This window comes from Oratosquilla oratoria, chromosome 12, assembly GCF_046742065.1.
Source record: "Oratosquilla oratoria isolate Oo_2021 chromosome 12, ASM4674206v1, whole genome shotgun sequence".
In the NCBI taxonomy this organism is placed as follows: Eukaryota; Metazoa; Arthropoda; class Malacostraca; order Stomatopoda; family Squillidae; genus Oratosquilla; species Oratosquilla oratoria.
The window spans coordinates 54,774,816-54,801,354 of NC_134788.1; the positions used below are offsets into that span (position 1 = coordinate 54,774,816).

The window sequence follows — 26,539 nt, forward strand, 5'->3', positions numbered from 1 at the left end:
GAGCGGCGGGGCGCCCCCACCAGGAGGAGCGGCGGGGCGCCCCCAGCAGGAGGAGTGGCGGGGCGCCCCCAGCAGGAGGAGCGGCGGGGCGCCCCCAGCAGGATGAGCGGCGGGGCGCCCCCAGCAGGATGAGCGGCGGGGCGCCCCCAGCAGGAGGAGCGGCGGGGCGCCCCCAGCAGGATGAGTGGCGGGGCGCCCCCAGCAGGATGAGCGGCGGGGCGCCCCCAGCAGGATGAGCGGCGGGGCGCCCCCACCAGGAGGAGCGGCGGGGCGCCCCCATCAGGAGGAGTGGCGGGGCGCCCCCAGCAGGAGGAGCGGCGGGGCGCCCCAGCAGGATGAGCGGCGGGGCGCCCCCAGCAGGATGAGCGGCGGGGCGCCCCCAGCAGGAGGAGCGGCGGGGCGCCCCCATCAGGATGAGTGGCGGGGCGCCCCCAGCAGGAGGAGCGGCGGGGCGCTCCCAGCAGGATGAGCGGCGGGGCGCCCCCAGCAGGAGGAGCGGCGGGGCGCCCCCAGCAGGAGGAGCGGCGGGGCGCCCCCAGCAGGAGGAGCGGCGGGACAAAACAATAGTAGACAACACAATAGTAGACAAAATAGTAGACAAAACAATAGAAAAAACAACAAAAATAAACAATAGAAAACAGAGGAAAACAATAGTAGAAAAAATAGAAAAAAAAATTGAAAAAACAATAATTGAAAAAACAATAATTCAAAAAACAATAATTGAAAAAACAATAGTGGAAAAAACAATAGTAGAAAAAACAATAGTAGAAAAAGCAATAGTAGAAACAATAGTAGAAAAAGCAATAGTAGAAACAATAGTAGAAACAACAATAGTACAAATAACAATAGTAGAAAAACAATAGTAGAAAAAACAATAATAGAAAAAACAATAGTAGAAAAAACAATAAGAGAAAAATAATAGGAGAAAAAACAATGGTAGAAAAAAACGAAAAAAAACGATGGAAAAAACAATAAAAAAAACAATATAAAACATTAGAAAAAACAATAGTAAAAAAACAATAGAAAAAACAATAGAAAAACAATAGAAAAAACAATAGAGGACAAAACAATAGACAAAACAATAGTAAACAAAACAATATACAAAACAATAGAAAAAACAATAGAAAAAATAGAAAATAGAAGAAAACAATAGTAGAAAAAACAATAATTGAAAAAACAATAATTGAAAAAACAATAGTAGAAAAAATAGAAAAAACAAGTAGAAAAAACAATAGAAAAAGCAATAGTAGAAACAATAGTAGAAACAATACTAGAAAAAACAATAGAAAAAACAATAGTAGAAAAAACAATAGAAAAAACAATAGTAGAAAAAACAATAGAAAAACAATAGTAAAAACAATAGAAAAAACAGTAGAAAAAACAATAGTAGAAACAACAATAGTAGACACAACAATTGAAAAAGCATTAGTAGAAAAAACAATAGCAGAAAAAACAATAGCAGAAAAAACAATAGTATAAAAACAATAGTAGAAAAACAATAGTAGAAAAAAATAGAAAAACAATAATAGAAAAAATAATAGTAGAAAAAACAATAGAAAACAAAAAAAATAGAGAAACAATAGTACAGAAAAACAAGTCGAAAAAACAATAATAGAAATAATAGAAACAATAGTAGAAAAAACAAAAAACTATAGAAAAAACAATAAAAAAACACAGTAGAAAAAACAAGTAGAAACAACAATAGTAGAAACAATAAAAAAACAATAGAAAAACCAAAAGTAGAAAAAAACATTAGTAGAAAAAACAATAGAAAAAACAAGAGAAAAAAATAGAAAAAACAAAAGTAAAAACATCAGTAGAAAAAACAATGGTAGAAAAAACAATAGTACAAAAAAACAATAGTAAAAACAAAAGTGGAAAAATAGTACAAAACAAACAATAGTACAAAAACAAACATATAGTACAAAACAATAGTACAAAGAAAAAACAAGAAAAAACAAAAGTTGAAAAAGAAAAAACAATAGAAAAATTGTAGAAACAACAATACTAGAAAACAATAGTAGAAACAACAATAGTAGAAACAACAATAGTACAAAAAACAATAGTACAATGAACAGTAGTAGAAAAACAATAGAAAAAACAATAGTAGAAAAAACAATAGTAGAAAAAACAATACGAGAAAAAACAATAGAAAAAAACAATAGAAAAAAATAGAAAAAGCAATAGAAAAAACAATAGAAAAAAATAGAAAAAAATAGAAAAAACAATAGAAAAAACAATAGGAGGGGAAATTGCTTCGAGTAACCTGGCAGGATGGAAACAAATAAATTAGGACAAAATAAAAAATGGGTTCTAAACACAATCATAGATTAAAAAACTTTCTGGGCATTTTCCGTTCTAAGGCGTCATACACGATGGACTAATAACTTGCCTAGAATCTGTAAAAAAGAAAAAAAAAAGAAAAAAAAAAGTCCTCAAGTCTGTAAACTGTACTCAAATGTGTAAAAAAAAAGAAAAAAAAAAGTACCTAAATAAAAAAAAACTGTATTAAAGTCTATAAAAAAACCTGTACTGAAATCTGAAAAATACCTGTACTGAAATCTTAAAAAAAAAAACTAAAGTCTCTACAAAAAAAAAAAAATCCTAGTCTGTAAAACCGTCAAGTCTATATATATATATATATATATATATAAATATATATATATATATATATATATATATATATATATATATATATATATATATATATATATATATATATATATATATATATATATATATAAACTGTCCTGAATTCTGTAAAACTGTCCTCAAGACTATAAAACTTTTCCTGAAATCTTTCAAATTTCCTCACTTCAAGTCTGTCACACATGTCCTGAAGGCTGCCAAATTGTCCTGAAGTCTATTTCAAAAACAGTCCTCAAGTCTATCAAAAAAAATCCTGAATTCTGTAAAACTGTCCTCTAGTCCATTAAAAATTTTCTGAAATCTTTAACTTTTCTCTTGAAGTCTGTCAAAATGTCCTGAAGGCTGCCAAATTGTCCTGAAGTCTGTTTAAAAAATCCTGAAGTCTACACAAACGTTCCTGAAAAGTCAAATTCGTCCTGAGAGTCTGAAAATTGCCCTCTTTGGTAGTCGTTCCTGACATCTGGAACACAAACACCTGAAGGCTCCTGAAGGCTGAACTCCCCCACCCCCACTCCTGAGGTGGTCTGGAATCCCTCCCTCCCCCCTGCACCTCAAGTCTGAAAAACCCGCTCGTCAAGTGTGAACCCTCCCCCCGCTCCTGAAGTCTGAAGAAGACCCGCTCCTTAAATATAAAACAACCCCACTCCTGAAGTATGTAACCCCCAATCTAAGTCTGCAACACCCCACACACACTCCTGAAGTCTGAAACCCCTCCCCTACTCCTGAAGTCTGAACCCACCCACGCCAGCTCCTGAAGACTGGTAACAACCCCCCCGCGCTCCTGAAGTATGAACCCCCCGCTCCTGAAGTCTGGTAACATACACACCCGGCTCCTGAAGTCTGGTAACACCCACCCAGCTCCTGAAGTCTGGTAACACACACACCCAGCTCCTGAAGTCTGGGAAACCTCCCACTCCTGAAGTATAAATAAACGGCTCCTTAAATCAGAAACGCCCCACTGCTCCTGAAATCAGAAACGCCCCTCTCCTGAGGTCTAACCCCCCCACTCCTAAAGTCTGAAACCCCCATCCTGAAGTTTGGAAAAGCCCCGCTCCTTAGATATGAAACCCCCCACCGCTCCTGAGGTATGTAACCCCCCATTCATAAAGTATGAACCCTCCCCCTCTGCTCCTAAAGTCTGAAAAACCCCGCTCCTTGAGTATCAACCTCCCTCTCCTGAAGTCTGACACCCCTCACCCAATCCTGAAAACACCCACTCCTGAAGTCTTAAAAACACGATTCTCAAGTCTGAAACTCCCCCACTCCTGAAGTGAGCCCCCCGCCCCCCGATGTATGGAGAGAAAAAAAAAGTTCCATAAATCTGAAACCCCCTCCTGAAGTCTGAACCCCCCCCCCCGGTCCTCAAGTCTTAACCTCTCAACTCCTTATGTCTCAATCTATGCCACTCCTGAAGTCAGAAAACCCTCCCTCCACTCCTGAACTCTGAAACCCCTACCCTGCTCCTCAAGTCTTTATAAAAAAAAAAATGCTCCTGAAGTATGAAAAAAACGCTCCTGAAGTGTGAAAACTCCGCTCCTTGAGGGAGTACGCGACACCTTGGGGGGGGGGGGGGATTTGGTCTAGATTTACCATTTTTCAAAACAGCGTTCAAAATGTTCGTGTACCATTTAGAAATGAATCCCGACTTATCATATCATTTTCCAGCCGCGCGCAATTGAAAGGTCTTGAATAAGGTTTAAAGGGACAGCAGGGTTAAAGGCGCAACCCACACTCCAAGGAGGCGTGCCACTTAGGACCTTCAGGCGCACCGAACATTGAAATTACATTGAATTTACGCTCGCCCAATGCTTCAACGGCCAGTACATGGGTGCAGGAGAAGGGAGGAACGTGGAGGGAGGGACAAGTCTTGCCAACTTGGAGCGCAGCTAGGCGTCACTTTCCTCCTAGCTCCCAAAAAGAAACTATCCATGTCTCATGAGCTCTCCTTGCAATCTATTACCTTAGCTAGTACATATTACTCTTTAGTACAGTCATCCATCATGGGTAGTAAAAAGAACAATGACAAAAAAGCACCAGTTCAAGATGGCAAGCAGTCAAAGACGACTAGCCAAGATCTCACCACCCACCTCTCACTCCACCACCGCCCTCACCTGCACCTATCTCGACACTAGGTGCTGGCTGGCTGCTAGGTCTACACTATCCAGCACTTCATTCATCTCTAATACAGCAAGAAAATTACATATCACTTCTCAAATTGTACACAGAGGAGATAAGAATGAACGTCAATTCATCATTGTGGAGAAGAGCACTTTTTTGTACCACTGGAATCTCATCAGGAAAGAGAAGGCACCCACTGACTGCTGCTTAAAATAAACCTCCTTCCAATCATTGACATACCCTCAAGACCCCCCAGCAGTAAACAAGGTTTCGTATCAACACACCGACAAAGGTGCAAAAAAGCGTATTATATGGTGTCGTCTGTCCGTCGTCACTACTGTAATATACTTATACTTTAGTTTTTGAGTACTTAAAGTCCTTATAATTCCAATTCATATGGTTAAAAACCAAACAGTTAAAAACAATAGTTAAAAACCAAACAAGTTAAAAACAATAGTTAAAAACCAAACAAGTTAAAAACAATAGTTAAAACAATAGTTAAAAACAATAGTTAAAAACAAAATACTTAAAAATAAAATAGTTAAAAAGTAGTTAGAAACAATAGTTAAAAAGTAGTTAAAACAATAGTTAAATACAATAGTTAAAACAAAACAATAGTTAAAAACAATGCTTAAAACAAAAGTTTAAAAAAATGCTTAAAACAAAAGTTAAAAACAATGCTTAAAACAAAAGTTAAAAGCAATTCTTAAAACAAGTTAAAAACAATGCTTAAAACAAAAGTTAAAAACAATGCTTAAAACAAAAGTTAAAAACAATGCTTAAAACAAAAGTTAAAACAATGCTTAAAACAAAAGTTAAAAAAACAATGCTTAAAACAAGTAAAATATATATATATATATATATATATATATATAAAACAATATAAAAAAATAAAAGAAAAGTTAAAAAAGTAAGAAAAAAAAAGTTACAAAACAAGTAAAAAAACAAGTTAAAAAAACAAGTTAAAAACAAGTTAAAAAAATTAAAACAAAACTTAAAAAACAAAAATAAAAAAAACAAAACTTAAAACAACAAAACTTAAAACAAAACTTAAAAACACAAAACTTAAAAAAACAAGTTAAAAACAATACTTAAAAGTAAAAACAATACTTAAAAGTAAAAACAATACTTAAAAGTAAAAACAATACTTAAAAGTAAACAATACTTAAAAGTAAAAACAATACTTAGAAGTAAAAACAATACTTAGAAGTAAAAACAATACTTAAACAAATCAATACTTAAAACAAATCAACTTAAAACAAAATACTTAAAACAAAACAATACTTAAACAAGTTAAAAAAGTTAAAAAGTAAAAAAAAGTTAAAAATAGTGAAAAAAGTTAAAATAAAAAATAAAGAAGTTAAAAAATAGTTAAAAAACTGTTAAAAAATAGTTAAAAGCTACAAAATAGTTTAAAATAGTTAAAAGTATAGTTTTAAAAAATAGTTAAAAATAGTTTAAAAATAGCTAAAAAATAGTTTAAAATTAGTAAAAAAAAATAGTTAAAAAGTTAAAAAATAGTTTAGGTTAAAAAATAGTTTAATTTTTTTTTTTTTTCATTTTTTGCAAACAATAGTTTTGCAAACAATAGTTGAAAAACATTAGTCGAAAAAAGTCGAAAAAAGTCAAAAAGTCAAAAAAAGTCGAAAAAAGTCGCAACAACAATAGTCGCAACAACAATAGTCGCAACAACAATAGTCGAAACAACAATAGTCGAAACAACAATAGTCGAAACAACAATAGTCGAAACAACAATAGTCGAAACTACAATAGTCGAAACTACAATAGTCGAAACTACAATAGTCGAAACAACAATAGTCGAAACAACAATAGTAAAAACAACAATAGTTGAAACAACAATAGTCGAAACAACAATAGTCGAAACAATAGTTGAAACAACAACAGTCGAAACAACAATAGTCGAAACAACAATAGTAAAAACAAAAAAAAACAATAGAAAAAACAGTAGCAAAAATAGTAGCAAAAACAATAGCAAAACCAATAGAAAAACAATAGAAAAAACAATAGTCGAAACAACAATACTCGCAACAAAAATAGTCGAAACAACAATAGTCGAAACAACAACAGTAGAAACAACAATAGTAGAAGCAACAATAGTAGAAACAACAATAGTAGAAACAACAATAGTAGAAACAACAATAGTAGAAACAACAATAGTAGAAAAAACAATAGTGGAAAAAACAATAATTGAAAAAATAGTAGAAAAAACAATAGTAGAAACAATAGTAGAAAAACAATAGAAAAAACAATAGGAAAAAACAATAGTAGAATAAACAATAGTACAAAAAACAATAGTAGAAACAACAATAATTGAAAAAAAACAATAATAGAAACAATTGAAAAAACAATAGTAGAAAAAACAATAGTAGAAAAAACAATGGTAGAAAAACAATAGTACAAAAAATAGAAAAAACCTTGAAAAAACGAAAATAGAAAAAAACATTAATAAAAAAAACAAGAGTAGAAATAACAATAGAAAAAATAGAAGAAAAGAAGGTAAGACAAAAGAAAAATAGAAAAAAAACATTAGAAAAAACAATAGAAAAAAATAGTAGAAAAAATCAAGTCGAAAAACAATAGTAGAAACAACAATAGTAGAAAAATAGAAAAAATAGTAGAAAAAATAGAAAAACCATAGTAGAAAAAATAGTAGAAAAAAACAATAGAAAAACAATAGTACAAAAAACAAGTCGAATAAACAATAGAAAAAACAATAATAGAAAAAAGTAGAAACAATAGTAGAAAAAACAATAAAAACAATAGAAAAAATATATAGAAAAAGCAATAGAAAAAAATAGAAAAAAGAAAAAAGGTATAAAAAACAAGTAGAAACAACAATAGTAGAAACAACAACAAAAAACAATAGAAAAACCAAAAGTAGAAAAAACATTAGTAGAAAAAACAATAGAAAATATACAATTGAAAAAACAGTAGAAAAAATAATTGAAAAAACAATAGCAAAAACAATAGTAGAAAAAACAATAGTAGAAAAACAATAGTAAAGAACATAGTAGAAAAAAATAGGAAAACAATAATAAAAATATAGTGGAAAAAACAGTGGTAGAAAAAACAATAGTACAAAAAAAAACAATAGAAGAAAAAACAAAAGTAGAAAACAAATAGTACAAAACAATAGTACAAAAACAAACAAATAGTACAAAACAAAACAAAAGTACAAAAAACAAACAGAAGAAAAAACAAAAGTAGAAAATATTGTAGAAAAAAATAGTAAAAAAAATTGTAGAAACAACAATAGTAGAAACAACAATAGTAGAAACAACATTAGTAGAAACAATAGTAAAAACAACAATAGTAGAAAAACAATAGTAGAAAAAACAATAAAAAACAATAAATAAAAACAACAGAAAAAACATAGAAAAAACAATACGAGAAAAAACAATAGAAATAGAAAAAAACAACATAAAATCAATAGAAAAAATAGAAAAAATAGAAAAAATAGAAAATAGAAAAATCAACAGTAGAAAAAACAATAGAACAAACAATAGTAGAAAATTAATAGAAAACAATAGAAAAAAACAATAGAAAAAAACGATAGAAAAAACAATGAAAAAAACAATAAAAATAGTAGAAATAACAATAGTAGAAAAACAAAAAGAAAAACAATAGGAGACAAAACAATACAAGACAAAACAATAGTATAAAAATAGAAAAAAACAATAGTATAAACATTAAAAACGGAAAAAAAGAAAAAACAACAGAAAAACATAAAACAGAAAAAACAATAGAAAAACAATAGAAAAAACAATAGTAGAAAAAACAATAGAAAAACAATAGCAGAAAAAAACAATAGTAGAAAAAACAAGAATTGAAAAAACAATAGAAAAAAAATAGAAAAGACCTTGGTTGAAAAAACAATAGTAGAAAAAACATTAATAGATAAAACAATAGAAAACACAATAGTAGAAAAAACAAGTGAAAAAAATATATATACATATAAAAATACAAAAAACAATAGAAAAAAACAAGTCGAAAAAACAATAGTAAAAACAATAGTAAAAATAACAATAGTAGAAACAACAATAGTAGAAACAATAGTAGAAAAAACAATAGAAAAACGATAGAAGAAACAATAGTAGAAAAAACAATAGAAAACAATAGTAAAAACAATAGTAGAAAAAACAATAGTAGAAAAAACAATAGAAAAAAACAATAGAAAAAACAATAGTACAAAAAACAATAGTCGAAAAAACAATAGAAAAAACAATAGAAACATTTGGTAGAAAAAATAGTAAACAATAGTAGAAAAAACAATAAAAAACAATAGAAAAAACAATAGAAAAAACAATAAAACAAAAAAATAGAAAAAGCAAGTCGAAAAAACAATAGTAGAAACAATAGTAGCAACAATAAAAAAACAATAGAAAAAACAGTAGAAAAAACAATAGTAGAAAAACATTAGTAGAGAGAACAATAGAAAAAACAATAGTAGAAAAAATAGTAGAAAAAATAAAAAAACAATAGAAAAAACAATAGTACAAAAAACAACAGTAGAAAAAATAGTAGAAAAACAAAAATTGAAAAAACAATAGTACAAAAACAATAGTAGAAAAAACAATACTAGAAAAAACAATAGTAGAACCAACAATAGTAGAACCAACAATAGTAGTACCAACAATAGTAGAACCAACAATAGTAGAACCAACAATAGTAGAACCAACAATAGTAGAACCAACAATAGTAGAACCAACAATAGTAGAAACAATAGTAGAAACTACAATAGTAGAAACAACAATAGTAAAACAACAATAGTACAAAAAACAATAGTACAAAAAACAATAGTACAAAAAACAATAGAAAAAATAGAAAAACAATAGTAGAAAAACATAGAAAATAGAAAAATAAATAAAATAAACAATAGTAGAAAAAACAATAGAAACAAACTAGAAAAAAATAATAGAAAAAATAGAAAAAACAATAGAAAAAACAATAGAAAAATAATAGAAAAAACAATAGAAAAAACAGTAGAAAAAACAATAGAAAAAAATAGAAAAAACAATAGTAGAAAAAAAACCTTAGTTGGAAAAACAAGTTGAAAAAATAATAGAAAAAACAATAGTAGACAAAAAATAGTAGAAAAAACAATAATTGAAAAAACAATAGTAGAAAAACAATAGTAGAAACAACAATACTAGAAACAACAATAGTAGAAACAACAATAGTAGAAACAGTAGTAGAAACAACAATAGTAGAAACAACAATAGTACAAAAAACAATAGTACAAAACACAATAGTACAAAACACAATAGTACAAAAAACAATAGTACAAAATAACAATAGTACAAAAAACAATAGTACAAAAACAATAGTACAAAAAAAACAATAGTAGAAAAAACAATAGTAGGAAAATATATAATAGAAAATAGGAGAAAAACCAATAGTAGAAAAAATAGAAAAAAAACAATAGAAAAAAACAATGGAAAAAACAATAGAAAAAATAGAATAAAAAAATAGAATAAACAATAGTAGAAAAAACATTAGTAGAAATAATAACAATAGAAAAAACAAGAAAAAACAATAGAAAAAATAATAGTAGAAAAATCATTAGTTGAAAAAACAATAGTAGAAAAAATAAATAGAAAAAACACACTTTTAGACACACATGTACAGACAAACACACGTAAAACACATGCACAGGTACACACGTACACGGACACGTAAAAACACACATGTCCAAACAGACATGTACACATACACATGTGCATACACATATACACACACACATGTCCAAAAACATATGTACACATACACACACATACACATATACATATACGCGCCACATTGAAGTTAGGTAATCTGAGAGGGAGGGGAGGAAACAAGGATGACTAATTTGTGTGGGCCAGTGGTTCTCAACCTGGGGCCCCCAAAGGAACCACGGGGCCCCCCAGAGGAGCCACGGGAGCTCCCTGAGGTGCTGCAGGGCTTCCAAAGGATCGGCGGGGCGCCCCCAGGAGGATCGGCGGGGCGCCCCCAGGAGGATCGGCGGGGCGCCCCCAGGAGGATCGGCGGGGCGCCCCCAGGAGGATCGGCGGGGCGCCCCCAGGAGGATCGGCGGGGCGCCCCCAGAAGGAACGGCGGGGCGCCCCCAGGAGGATCGGCGGGGCGCCCCCAGGAGGAGGGGCGGGGCGCCCTCAGGAAGATCGGCGGGGCGCCCCCAGGAGGATCGGCGGGGCGCCTCCAGGAGGAACAATAGTAGAAAAAACAATAAAAACAATAGAAAAAACAAAAAATATATAGAAAAAACAATAGAAAAAATAGAAAAAAGAAAAAAGGTATAAAAACAAGTAGAAACAACAATAGTAGAAACAACAACAAAAAACAAATGAAAAACCAAAAGTAGAAGAAACATTAGTAGAAAAAACAATAGAAAATATACAATTGAAAAAAAAATAGAAAAAAATTGAAAAAACAATAGCAAAAACAATAGTAGAAAAAACAATAGTAGAAAAACAATAGTAAAGAACATAGTAGAAAAAAATAGAAAAAACAATAGAAAAAACAATAGTAAAAATATAGTGGAAAAAACAGTGGTAGAAAAAACAAAAGTACAACAAAAAAACAATAGAAGAAAAAACAAAAGTAGAAAACAAATAGTACAAAACAATAGTACAAAAGCAAACAAATAGTACAAAACAAAACAAAAGTACAAAAAAACAGAAGAAAAAACAAAAGTAGAAAATATTGTAGAGAAATTTTTTTAAAAAAAAAATTGTAGAAACAACAATAGTAGAAACAACATTAGTAGAAACAATAGTAAAAACAACAATAATAGAAAAACAATAGTAGAAAAACAATAGAAAAAACAATAAATAAAAAACAGAAAAAACAGAAAAAACAATACGAGAAAAAACAATAAATCAAATAGAAAAAAACAACAGAAAAACAATAGAAAAAGATAGAAAAAATAGAAAATAGAAAAAACAATAGTAGAAAAAACAATAGAACAAACATTAGTAGAAAATCAATAGAAAAAACAGTAGAAAAAAACAAGAGAAAAAACAATAGAAAAAACAAAGAAAAAAAATAGTAGAAATAACAATAGTAGAAAACCAATAGTAGAAAAACCAAAAGAAAAAACAATAGGAGACAAAACAATACAAGAAAAAAAATAGAATAGAAAATAGAAAAAAACAATAGTATAAACATTAAAAAACGGAAAAAACAGAAAAAAAACAATAGAAAACAATAGAAAAAACAATAGTAGAAAAAACAATAGAAAAAACAATAGCAGAAAAAAACAATAGTAGAAAAAACAAGAATTGAAAAAACAATAGAAAAAAATAGTAGAAAAGACCTTGGTTGAAAAAACAATAGTAGAAAAAACATTAATAGATAAAACAATAGAAAACACAATAGTAGAAAAAACAAGTGAAAAAAAATATATATACATATAAAAATACAAAAAACAATAGAAAAAAACAAGTCGAAAAAACAATAGTAAAAACAATAGTAAAAATAACAATAGTAGAAACAACAATAGTAGAAACAATAGTAGAAAAAACAATAGAAAAACGATAGAAGAAACAATAGTAGAAAAAAACAATATCAAACAATAGTAAAAACAATAGTAGAAAAAACAATAGTAGAAAAAACAATAGAAAAAACAATAGAAAAAACAATAGTACAAAAAACAATAGTCGAAAAAACAATAGAAAAAACAATAGAAACATTGGTAGAAAAAATAGTAAACAATAGTAGAAAAAACAATAAAAAACAATAGAAAAAACAATAGAAAAAAAAGCAAGTCGAAAAAACAATAGTAGAAACAATAGTAGCAACAATAAAAAACAATAGAAAAAACAGTAGAAAAAACAATAGTAGAAAAACATTAGTAGAGATAATAGAAAAAACAATAGTAGAAAAATAGTAGAAAAAATAAAAAAACAATAGAAAAAACAATAGTAGAAAAAACAACAGTAGAAAAAATAGTAGAAAAACAATAATTGAAAAAACAATAGTACAAAAAACAATAGTAGAAAAAACAATACTTGAACCAACAATAGTAGAACCAGCAATAGTAGAACCAACAATAGTAGAACCAACAATAGTAGAACCAACAATAGTAGAACCAACAATAGTAGAACCAACAATAGTAGAACCAACAATAGTAGAAACAATAGTAGAAACTACAATAGTAGAAACAACAATAGTAGAAACAACAATAGTACAAAAAACAATAGTACAAAAAACAATAGTACAAAAAACAATAGAAAAAATAGAAAAAATAGAAAAACAATAGTAGAAAAAAATAGAAAATAAAAAAATGAATAAAATAAACAATAGTAGAAAAAACAATAGAAACAAATTAGAAAAAATAATAGAAAAAAATAGAAAAAACAATAGAAAAAACAATAGAAAAAACAATAGAAAAATAATAGAAAAAACAATAGAAAAAACAATAGAAAAAACAATAGAAAAAATAGAAAAAACAATAGTAGAAAAAAACATTAGTTGGAAAAACAAGTTGAAAAAATAGTAGAAAAAACAATAGTAGACAAAAAAATAGTAGAAAAAACAATAATTGAAAAAACAATAGTAGAAAAACAATAGTAGAAACAACAATACTAGAAACAACAATAGTAGAAACAACAATAGTACAAACAATAGTAGAAACAACAATAGTAGAAACAACAATAGTACAAAAAACAATAGTACAAAACACAATAGTACAAAACACAATAGTACAAAAAACAATAGTACAAAATAACAATAGTACAAAAAACAATAGTACAAAAACAATAGTACAAAAACAATAGTAGAAAAAATAATAGTAGGAAAATATATAATAGAAAATAGGAGAAAAACCAATAGTAGAAAAAAAATAGAAAGAAAATAATAGAAAAAAAAACAATGGAAAAAACAATAGAAAAAATAGAATAAAAAATAGAATAAACAATAGTAGAAAAAACATTAGTAGAAATAATAACAATAGAAAAAAACAATAGAAAAAATAATAGTAGAAAAATCATTAGTTGAAAAAACAATAGTAAAAAAAATAAATAGAAAAAACACACTTTTACACACACATGTACAGACAAACACACGTAAAACACATGCACAGGTACACACGTACACGGACACGTAAAAATACACATATCCAAACAGACATGTACACATACACATGTGCATACACATATACACACACACGTCCAAAAACATATGTACACATACACACACATACACATATACATATACACATACGCGCCACATTGAAGTTAGGTAATCTGAGAGGGAGGGGAGGAAACAAGGATGACTAATTTGTGTGGGCCAGTGGTTCTCAACCTGGGGCCCCCAAAGGAACCACGGGGCTCCCCAGAGGAGCCACGGGAGCTCCCTGAGGTGCTGCAGGGCTTCCATAGGATCGACGGGGCGCCCCCAGAAGGAACGGCGGGGCGCCCCCAGGAGGATCGGCTGGGCACCCCCAGGAGGAGGGGCGGGGCGCCCTCAGGAAGATCGGCGGGGCGCCCCCAGGAGGATCGGCGGGGCGCCCCCAGGAGGAACGGCGGGGCGCCCTCACCAGGAGGAGCGGCGGGGCGCCCCCAGGAGGATGAGCAGCGGGGCGCCCCCACCAGGAGGAGCGGCGGGGCATCCCCACCAGGATGAGCGGCGGGGCGCCCCCAGCAGGAGGAGCGGCGGGGCGCCCCCAATAGTTAAATACAATAGTTAAAACAAAACAATAGTTAAAAACAATGCTTAAAACAAAAGTTTAAAAAAATGCTTAAAACAAAAGTTAAAAACAATGCTTAAAACAAAAGTTAAAAGCAATGCTTAAAACAAGTTAAAAATAATGCTTAAAACAAAAGTTAAAAACAATGCTTAAAACAAAAGTTAAAAACAATGCTTAAAACATAAGTTAAAAACAATGCTTAAAACAAAAGTTAAAAAACAATGCTTAAAACAAGTTAAAAAATATATGTATAAAACAATATAAAAAAGTAAAAAAAAAAGTATTAAAAACTTAAAAAAAAAACAAGTTAAAAAAGTAAAAAAAAAGTTAAAAACAAGTTAAAAAACTAAAACAAAACTTAAAAAACAAAAATTAAAAAACAAAACTTAAAACAAAACTTAAAAACACAAAAATTAAAACACAAAACTTAAAAAAACAAGTTAAAAACAATACTTAAAAATAAAAACAATACTTAAAAGTAAAAACAATACTTAAAAGTAAAAACAATACTTAGAAGTAAAAACAATACTTAGAAGTAAAAACAATACTTAAACAAATCAGTACTTAAAACAAATCAACTTAAAACAAAATACTTAAAACAAAACAATACTTAAACAAGTAAAAAAAGTAAAAGTAAAAAAAAGTTAAAAACAGTGAAAAAAAGTTAAAATAAAAAATAAAGAAGTTAAGAAATAGTTAAAAAACGGTTAAGAAATAGTTAAAAGTTACAAAATAGTTTAAAATAGTTAAAAGTATAGTTTTAAAAAATAGTTAAAAATAGTTTAAAAATAGCTAAAAAATAATTTAAAAATAGTAAAAAAAATAGTTAAAAAGTTAAAAAATAGTTTAGGTTAAAAAATAGTTTAATTTTTTTTCTTCATTTTTTGCAAACAATAGTTTTGCAAACAATAGTTGAAAAACATTAGTCGAAAAAAGTCGAAAAAAGTCAAAAAGTCAAAAAAAGTCGAAAAAAGTCGCAACAACAATAGTCGCAACAACAATAGTCGCAACAACAATAGTCGAAACAACAATAGTCGAAACAACAATAGTCGAAACAACAATAGTCGAAACAACAATAGTCGAAACTACAATAGTCGAAACAACAATAGTCGAAACAACAATAGTCGAAACAACAATAGTAAAAACAACAATAGTTGAAACAACAATAGTCGAAACAACAATAGTCGAAACAACAATAGTCGAAACAACAATAGTCGAAACAACAATAGTCGAAACAACAATAGTCGAAACAACAATAGTCGAAACAAAAATAGTCGAAACAACAATAGTCGAAACTACAATAGTCGAAACAACAATAGTCGAAACAACAATAGTCGAAACAACAATAGTAAAAACAACAATAGTTGAAACAACAATAGTCGAAACAACAATAGTCGAAACAATAGTTGAAACAACAATAGTCGAAACAACAATAGTCGAAACAACAATAGTAGAAACAAAAGAAAAAACAATAGAAAAAACAGTAGCAAAAATAGTAGCAAAAACAATAGCAAAACCAATAGAAAAACAATAGAAAAAATAATAGTCGAAACAACAATACTCGCAACAAAAATAGTCGAAACAACAACAGTAGAAACAACAATAGTAGAAGCAACAATAGTAGAAACAACAATAGTAGAAACAACAATAGTAGAAACAACAATAGTAGAAACAACAATAGTAGAAAAAACAATAGTAGAAAAACAATAATTGAAAAAATAGTAGAAAAACAATAGAAAAAACAATAGGAAAAAACAATAGTAGAATAAACAATAGTACAAAAAACAATAGTAGAAACAACAATTGAAAAAACAATAGTAGAAACAACAATTGAAAAAACAATAGTAGAAAAAACAATAGTAGAAAAAACAATGGTAGAAAAAACAATAGTACAAAAAAAATAGAAAAAAAACGTTGAAAAAACGAAACTAGAAAAAACATTAATAGAAAAAACAAGAGTAGAAATAACAATAGAAAAAATAGAAGAAAAAAAGATAAGACAAAAGAAAAATAGAAGAAAAAAACATTAGAAAAAACAATAGAAAAACAATAGAAAAAATAGTAGAAAAAATCAAGTCGAAAAACAATAGTAGAAACAACAAAAGTAGAAACAACAATAGTAGAAAAATAGAAAAAATAGTAGAAAAAATAGAAAAACCATAGTAGAAAAAACAATAGTAGAAAAAAACAATAGAAAAAACAATAGTACAAAAAACAAGTCGAATAAACAATAGAAAAAACAATAGTAGAAAAAAGTAGAAACAATAGTAGAAAAAACAATAAAAACAATAGAAAAAACAAAAAAATTATAGAAAAAACAATAGAAAAAATAGAAAAAAGAAAAAAGGTATAAAAACAAGTAGAAACAACAATAGTAGAAACAACAACAAAAAACAAATGAAAAACCAAAAGTAGAAGAAACATTAGTAGAAAAAACAATAGAAAATATACAATTGAAAAAAACAATAGAAAAAATAATTGAAAAAACAATAGCAAAAACAATAGTAGAAAAAACAATAGTAGAAAAACAATAGTAAAGAACATAGTAGAAAAAAATAGAAAAAAACAATAGAAAAAACAATAGTAAAAATATAGTGGAAAAAACAGTGGTAGAAAAAACAATAGTACAAAAAAAACAATAGAAGAAAAAACAAAAGTAGAAAACAAATAGTACAAAACAATAGTACAAAAACAAACAAATAGTACAAAACAAAACAAAAGTAAAAAAAGAAGAAAAAACAAAAGTAGAAAATATTGTAGAAAAAAAATAGTAAAAAAAATTGTAGAAACAACAATAGTAGAAACAACAATAGTAGAAACAACATTAGTAGAAACAATAGTAAAAACAACAATAGTAGAAAAACAATAGTAGAAAAAACAATAGAAAAAACAATAAATAAAAAACAACAGAAAAAAACATAGAAAAAACAATACGAGAAAAAACAATAGAACAAATAGAAAAAACAACAGAAAAACAATAGAAAAAAATGGAAAAAAATATAAAAAATAGAAAATAGAAAAAACAACAGTAGAAAAAACAATAGAACAAACAATAGTAGAAAATCAATAGAAAAAACAATAGAAAAAAACAATAGAAAAAACAATGAAAAAAACAATAAAAATAGTAGAAATAACAATAGTAGAAAAACAATAGTAGAAAAATCAAAAGAAAAAACAATAGCAGACAAAACAATACAAGACAAAAAAATAGAATAAAGAAAAAACAATAGTATAAACATTAAAAAACGAAAAAAAAGAAAAACAACAGAAAAAACATAAAACAGAAAAAACAATAAAAAACAATAGAAAAAACAATAGTAGAAAAAACAATAGAAAAAACAATAGCAGAAAAAAAACAATAGTAGAAAAAACAGGAATTGAAAAAACAATAGAAAAAAAATAGTAGAAAAGACCTTGGTTGAAAAAACAATAGTAGAAAAAACATTAATAGATAAAACAATAGAAAACACAATAGTAGAAAAAACAAGTGAAAAAATATATATATATCTATAACTCTCTAAAAAAAATTCTGGAGCGCTCCCGATCTGAGTCGGCCGGCCCGGGGGTGTCTGCGACTTCCATTGTGTTTCTGGGACACCCCGCCGGCCTAGCTGTAAGCATACATTTGAAAGTTAACGGGTTGGGGTTTCTGAACTACGGCCCCCTTCTCGGAGTTGGTTATCGTTAAATGGCTAAAGAAACTGAAGCTCAGAGAAAGAGGAGGATACGACATTTCTGGAGTTGGGTCACCACGAAGAAGAGCCAAGACAAGAAAAATGTACAAAACAATAAAGCGCTTTTCAACAAGTTAACAGCAGAGCACTCTTCTTTATTCCCTTCTCTATACGCTGATAACCAACGTTTCTGGTTGGAGAAGGACATTAAAGAGTTTCATCGGAAAACTCTGTCTCTCAACAAGATTCTTCGAGATAGTAAGGACTATGAATACGAAGATTCTCTTTTCGACTCCATTCCCTTATTGGAAGAAGCGATTAATGAAGAAACGTCAGATAATTTCATTAAGCATTACTTTGCGGGATACAAGAGTTATGCCAATAACGGAGGAAAGTGGTGCCATAAGACGTACCAGAAGCACTACCTTGAACGGATCTTTAAGAAGTACAAAGTGGCTGAAAAGAGGAACAAACACGCTATAAAGAAGGTCCAAAGAGAAACAGAACAGAAGAAGAAAAGAATACAGTTAGAAGCAGAAGAGAAAGAAAGAACAGAGCGGAGAAAGGAGGAAGCTGAACGAAAGAAGAAGTTAGCCGAAGAAAAGGAAAGAGAAGCTACAGCAAAGGCGAAGGAATTAGAGAGAAAGAGACTCGAGGCCGTAGAAGCTTCAAGGAGGAAAAAGGAAGAGAGGGAACAAAGACTTCTCGAGACAGAGACGTTTAGAGCCAATAGAGAAAATAACAGAGAGAAAATGAAGAAATACAAAGAGATACTAGCAAGACAAGAGAAAGGAATAATGTTAGTAACAGAAGAAGATAAGAAGTTACTCGAAAAAGTCCGGGAGGAAAAGAAGGAACATTGGGAAGGGGGGATAAAGCTTGAAATGACGGATTACGAAGAAGACTGTAGTGGTTTGAAAGCACGAATAAGGGACACCTACGACGTTGTGGAACACAGCATTGGAAAACTTGGCGACGTAAAGTGCAAGTACTGTGATGCTTTAAGGTGGAAAAGGGAGACAGAGGGTTTGTGTTGTAGATCGGGACAAATCCCAGCTGTGAAACCCTCTGAGATAAAAAACGAAGAGTTCAAATCACTATTTGAAGGTGTTACCCCTCTTTCTAAAAGATTTCTTAAGAACACAATCGGGTTTAATACTGTCTTTAGTTTCAGTTCCTTTGCAACATCCAAGAAATTGGAAAATGCAGCTGAAAAAGCTATGGTGTACAAGATAAAGGGTGCTATATACCACAGAACCAGTTATGTGAGGCCAGAGTTATTAGTGGGAGACAAGGAGACTCGAGGTATGTTTTCGGACGAAGAAAAGTTTTCCAACGGAGACGTAAAGGACTTAACACGGAGAAGACCTAACGGGGTTGTCGATAACTTCCTAGATCTCTATTTCTATAACAGTAGAGAGGAACAAATTAGACTCAGAACCTATAAAGTCTCTAAGTTGTTTTTGGAAGCACCTATAAGCGAGGAGAAAAAATCAACTAAATCCAGAAGAGAAATAGAAGAAAGAGAGTACAACGAGAACGAGGAGATAATTCGTATAATATTCAACTACCTTCTCGAAAACAATAAGTGTTTGAGACAGATTTTGTCTGAAATAGAAAACTCCAGGGAACTGATAGCATTGCATATTGAAAAGCATAAAGAGATACCACAAATGAATCTCCAACTTAAAGCGGTTGAAAACTTTGAAACGAAGGAACATAAAGGAGTTTACCACCTTCCGACATCAAATGTGACTGTGGGTGGTATAGTGAATCTAGACGACGAGCACGATCCTCTTTTAATAAAGATAACCAGTCCCAAGAAGGATTCGAAATATAAAATTAGGTTTGTGGATCACACCAGTTTCTTTTATGATCCGTTCCAGTACCCTTTATTGATACCCAACGGAGATATGGGTTACACGTATCTTTTGCGGTCTCTGAAGGCTAACAAAGCTGGGAACGAGAAGAAGATTTCTCCGTGCGCATATTACGCTTCTATGTTTATGGAAAGAGAGAACTGTTTCACAGCTCTCTTTCAATGTCGAACACTGTTCCAGAGGTTCGTTATTGACTGTTACGTGAAGGCTGAATCAAATCGATTAGATTATATCCGTTTTAACCAACATGAAATCAGAAAAGAGAGGTCCGATATTCTTAAGAGTGATTCAGCCCATAAAGGACAACGAGTGCTACTTCCTAAGTGTTTCGTGGGAGGCCCGAGATACATGAAAGAGAGGCAACAGGATGCGTTAAGTTTTGTGTCAAGATACGGTTCTCCGGATTTTTTCATAACTTTCACTATGAATCCGAAATGGAAAGAATTGACACTATACGGCGACACTATTAACGTCTGTAATCGTCCAGATATAGTTAGTCGTGTTTTTAAACTCAAGGTAGACCAACTAATGAGAGAGTTATTAACAGATAAAATATTCGGAGAAGTCTCAGCTCATTTGTACAGCATTGAGTGGCAGAAAAGAGGCTTGCCTCACGTTCACATTCTTCTATGGATGAAACGTAAAGTGACTGAAAATACCGTTTCGAGCCTAATATCCGCCGAGATACCCGACAAGAAAAAACACCCAGAACTGTATGATATTGTTACCACTAACATGATACACGGACCGTGCATAGGCTACGATGAAAGCTCCGTGTGTTGTAATGGGAAGAAAAACGATAGAGGGACGTGCCAGAAAGATTTTCCGAAACAGTGCCGTTCAACGATAAAATTCGGAAACAACGGCTACCCTCTCTACAGGAGAAGAGCTGTGGGAGAAGGAGGTTTCTCCTTTGTGAAAAAGTTAAAGGGACAGGAAGTAACTATCGACAACTCATGGGTGGTGCCTTACAACCCCTATCTTTGCTTGAGATTTAACTCTCACATAAACGTAGAGTGTTCAAATTCTATTAAGGCTATAGCGTACGTTACAAAGTACGTCAACAAAGGATGTGACAGAGTTCTATTCACTAAAACCGAGGGAACCGAAGAAATCAATGAAATTAAGAACTTCACGGATGCAAGATTCGTTAACTCCAACGAAGCAACTTGGAAGATATTCAGATTCCCCATACACAGTAGTTACCCTCCTGTTATGAATCTGGACCTCCATTTAAAGGACGAAAACGAAGTATTCTTCAACGCCGATTCCTCAAAGGCAGACATAAAAAAGAAGGCAAACAGAGACACTCAGTTGACAGCATTTTTCAAATTATGTAGCGTTAACGAATACGCAGCCACCCTAACTTACAACGAAGTAGCTGCTTACTTCAAGTACAGCATTCCGAAATCATGTTGGGAGGAGAGGAAAGGTAACACTCACGCTATTGGAAGGATAAGAGCTGTAACGAACAAGACAGTAGAACTGTTCTATATGAGAATGCTTCTAACCCACAAGAGAGGTCCCAAATCCTTCGAAGACCTCAGGATGGTGGACGGTGTACTCTACGGAACTTACAGGGAAGCCGTTAAGGCTATGGGTCTTTTAAAAGATGAAGAGACTTGGAAACAGACTATCCTGGAGATAATAAACTACACAAATGACCGCAAAGAACTTCGTTCGACTTACGCTAGCATGTTAGTGTTCTCGGATCTAGAAGACCAGAAAGATATCTGGGAAGAAACAAAGGATCTCTTCTCGAGTGATTTTCTATATCTTAGAGGGTTGAAGGATTACAACGACGAAATATACCTCGATGCTCTTGACGACATCCAAGAACAAGTTTTCAATTGTGGAGGAGGAAACATAGTCCACTACGGCTTACCTTCTTCCAGAAATGGAGAAAAGTCTTCAAACGTGATAAGGAGGGAGAAAGCCTATAATTCTAAAGAATTGTCCGAGACAGTGGAGAGAGCTCTCCCTCTATTAAACAGAGAGCAGAAGATTTGTTACGATAAAATCATTGAAAGTGTTGGTTGTGAGACGGAAAACAAAAGCAAAGCGTTCTTCTTAAATGCACCTGGTGGGACAGGAAAGTCCTTCCTTTTGAATCTTCTTCTAGACACAGTTCGTTCGAAGAGTAAAGTGGCTTTAGCTGTGGCTTCTTCGGGTATAGCAGCTACTGTCCTTCACGGGGGAAGAACTGCCCATAATATGTTCAAGATACCACTGATGGAACATAACGAAAGAAAAACATGCAACATAAAGCACAAGTCCGAACTAGCTCGATTGCTTCTTATGTCTTCTTTGATTGTGTGGGACGAAGCAGTGATGGCAAATAAGAACACAATCTCAGCCCTGGATATCACTTTGAGGGACCTTTCCGGTCTTGATATTTTCATGGGAGGAAAGACGTTCGTTTGTGCTGGAGACTTTAGACAGATATTACCAGTTGTAAGAGGAGGAGGAAAGAACGACGAGTTGAACAGTTGTCTGAAATCAAGTTACTTTTGGCCTTTCTTCGAAGAGTTAGAACTGATAAAGAACGTTCGACTTAAGAGTGAAGACGAAGAAAACATAAACTTTGCAGAGAAATTATTAGAAGTTGGAGAAGGAAAGTACAAAGAGTGTCACTTCGGAGAAGGTTTCGGGGTGTTAGTTGACAGCAGAGAAGAGTTAGTTGAAAGAGTGTACAGAGGAATGGGAGAGAACATATTTAACGTCTCTTTCTTTGAAAAGAGAGCTATAATATCTCCCACGAACAACGACGTCGAAATCATTAACGAGTTTGTGTACAATAAAGTGATTGGTAAGGAAGTGGTTTACATGAGCGTAGATGTCGGTTGTGAATCAATAGAAGGGATGGACGTTCAGGCGTCAGTTTTCAATTCTATGGATAGCCCTTCCATTCCTCCACACAAATTAAGGTTGAAGGAAGGAGCAATTGTGATGGTTATGAGGAACATTTGCCCTCCGAAAATCTGTAATGGGACTAGAGTTATGGTAACAAATTTGAGAAGGAACGTTATTGTTGGAAAGATTTTAACTGGTGTGTACAGGAACACACAGATCTTACTTCCTAGAGTTACTTTAGAGGCAACAGACACCCCTGTAGCCTTCAAGAGATACCAGTTCCCTGTCAAACTCTGTTACGCTATGACAATAAATAAGTCCCAGGGGCAGACGTTTGAGAAGTGTGGTGTGCTACTGGATTCATCACAGTGCTTCGCACACGGTCAACTATACGTAGCGTGTTCTAGAGTTACAAGCCACGATTCCCTCATAGTTTTTCCAGGATATACAAAGAAAGGGGAAGAATACGAGTTGAGACCTTGGGTGAATTGCGTTTATGAAGAGGTGTTCTGTGATGTGGATAAAAGTAAAGTTTCTTCTTTGGAGGATTTAATCTTTGAAGATAACTCTGAAACCTCAAGGATACCAGAAGAGGAACCCGATCAATCCATAGTCAGCATATCACGTTCTGTGTTCGAGAAAACAGAAGGAGAAGTAGCTGCGATGATCTTACCAGAAGAACTCTTCGAAGAAGAGAACTACTTGAGTCGAGGGGAAATGGAGGATAAAATTGAAGAAATCGAAGAGAAGATTGGAGAGAAGATTGAGGAGAAGATTGAGGAGAAGATCGGAGCTAAGGATACCAAAAACGAAGAAAGATTTGAAAAGATTGTCTACGAAATAGATGAGATTAAAACCATGTTGAAGGATTTCGTAAAGAGAAAGAATAGCAGCGAAGAAGAGGACAGCGAAGAAGAACTCACACCCAAGAGAAAAAAGAAGAAACTACATTAAATGTATAGTTCTAAGGTGTTTTAAGTAAAAGGCAGATGAAAATCTTTGGTTTTATTAACTTTTTTATGTGTATCATCAATGCCCGAAGGGCTGGGTGCGAAGCACCCGCGGGCGGAGCCCGCCTCGCCGAAGGCCAAGCACACCTGGCGTAGCCAGGTCCGGCGGAGCCGGGTGCTTGTAGTTGTCAATATTAAAAATATCGCACATGAGCGGACCGGAAAGAGAAACTCCAGGTTTTTAATGTTCCTAATGATACATCTGTCTAAGTTATTCAGAGTTTGAAAACTACTATTTTCATATTATACCTGTTCCTCTATCGTCTTTAAATAGAAACATATTCCTACCAGTAGTCTGTATTTCTGGGCACGTGGTTGTAAGTAGTATCAACTGTAAAAATAATGTAATTATTCCGCTCAAAATAGGCCTAACTAAAGCTAGGCCTCGATCCCTATCATCAATATGTCATCATGCAGTCGATCGCGGGGATCCTATTGACGACTCGGAGGGTGCCGATCAAATCTGACAGTTTCCGAATGTGGTAAAGCATGCTACGTATTTTCCACCTCTAGTCCTACAGTTGTTTAGTCACAGGTTTTTTTCATATTTTGAAATACCTTTATGTTGACATTTGATTTCAAACCTACGCGAAATCATGTAATTTGTTAAACTGTTCGAATCGCGCCACCAAACCGCAGTCCGCCAGTGCGCCATTTTTTGAAAAGTCCGTGAGAGTGAACTGCTCCAGCACGTCAAATTCTGTAAGTTTTCTCTGGTAAAGTAATGGACGTCTTGCCTTTTTAGTCACTATGGTTCTTGGTATCATTCTTTTGACGATTCATCATAATTTACTATATGCTCTGATTTGAATTAGTCCTGTTTATACCTTCATGATCGAAGCCTGTGTCTTCCATGCGTGCAACGAGACTTGGTAATGCTTGCTCAGCGCGAGTGTAGGCATGCAAGGTTATGTAGGCCGAATGATTAGTCACACTGCTATGATTGCTGTTGGAGAGTACGTACATTCACACTACGTAAACAACTATTTAGGTCTAGCGTTCTAGTTTTAACATGTTTATGTAGGGATGCATGTAGCCTAGGCCTAGGGTCTAGCGTTCTAGTTTCAACATGATTATGTAGGGATGCATGTAGCCTAGGCCTAGGTCACCCTGATTAATGCTGACTGCTGTGTGGTACAGAAGAAAGCCCCCCATCCATCCATCCATCCATCCGTCCGTGCACTTGATTTCAGAATGAATCTTGCTACTACCTTATTGTAAACAAGCTCACCAAGAAAATAGCTTTTTTTACCTATCCACTGAATTTGCAGGATTTAGGAATATATGGGGGTTTCCAAATTGTCTCGTGAGCTTGGCACTGTACCTGTTCAGGGATGTCACAGCAAAGTTTTTTTTTTTTTTCCCATATGATGAATGGGTTTGCATCCCATTTTTGTACTCCATTTAATTTAAGGTTACATGTTTATGGATGGATATCTTTAGATTTTAAAACTTTTCTTTTACCTGGATGGGCAAAATTCTCGTCTATTATTCATGTTATTGGTAAACGTCAATGTGATATCAGAGCATGCATGCCCGTTTATAAAAAATGCATTTTGTGAACAATAGTGTCAGTACATGTATGTGCCCGGTATATGATGTACATGTATCTTTGATGAATCTGAAGAGCACTTACATATTTTTATCCCTCTCCCAATATAGGCCTATACTAAGTCTGTTGGTTAGAGTAGGTGCATGTAAAAATTGTGTGTTTACGTGTAATGGAAGTTAGTAGTTTCAGCTCTCAGTATCTCCAGACATGCCATCTGGTCATTTTTTCACCATTGTCTGTCATTTTTGTCTTCACTACTGTGGTGATATGGACACTTGGGTTAATTTTCACAACCTAAATTGCAGGGTTGGACTCTTGTTGCTAACTAAAATTTTGTAGGAGCCATGTGATATAGGCCTAGATCATCACAATGCCTTTGAATGTTGCTGTATATGATAAATTGCTTGGAGTCACTTGAACAAGAATGAAACTTCTTAGTCCTCATCCATTAGTTCTCGGTTTTGGTGCTATACATGGAAGGTGAAGTTGTCAAATTTCCATGTTTATTGATAGTTGCAAGTAATCTGACAGCGGGTACCTTTCTGTATTGTAGGTGAAGATAAAATGTATTCTGTAGTGGTATTTGTGGATGAGGTTAATGTAGACATGGTCCCAACAAAATTGATCTTTGCAAAGGAGAAAAAGTCATATTGTTACTGGCCGAGCAAGCATAGAGAATCGAAATTGCGCAGGGCGGCAGTACGAGAACAGGCAGATCCGTTACAAGGATGGGAAACGTATGAAGTAAGGGTTATTCATCAAGCATGTGAGTTGAATAGATTCAGTTGTGTTCCTCATGTTGTACACTTGTTGCATGCAGGGGTAGGTTTTTGATATACATTACACATGGTACATGTAAATGCACTACCTTGGCCTTCAGAAAAGATTAGACATAGGCATAGCTTTAAAAACAAAGCTTCATGAAGTTGGCCATTTGGCAATTACTTGAGTTACTGACCCATTGGCATTGCAAGGTAGTCTGAAGGTTGTGTTACATGTAGGGCCTGACAGTAATACGTTGTATTCACCACATTGCAAGACAATGGTCTGGCCACAGTTCATTCCTGACAAGTGACAGTTTCATGACATTGAGATTG

The 26,539-nt window shown here is 32.7% G+C and overlaps 1 protein-coding gene across 8 annotated transcripts in view; it reads left to right on the forward strand.

Moving 5' to 3' along the window:
* Positions 1-17,727: 17,727 nt before the first annotated feature.
* Positions 17,728-26,539, forward strand: part of LOC143031797 (uncharacterized) — a 43,731-nt gene continuing 34,919 nt past the window's right edge. For all 8 annotated transcript variants that reach the window (XM_076196086.1, XM_076196088.1, XM_076196087.1 and 5 more), the window contains exon 1: positions 17,728-24,592. In XM_076196086.1, coding sequence (XP_076052201.1) covers positions 18,162-23,834 — 5,673 coding nt within the window. In that variant the 5' untranslated portion in view covers positions 17,728-18,161 and the 3' untranslated portion in view covers positions 23,835-24,592. The remainder of the gene's footprint in view (positions 24,593-26,539) is intronic.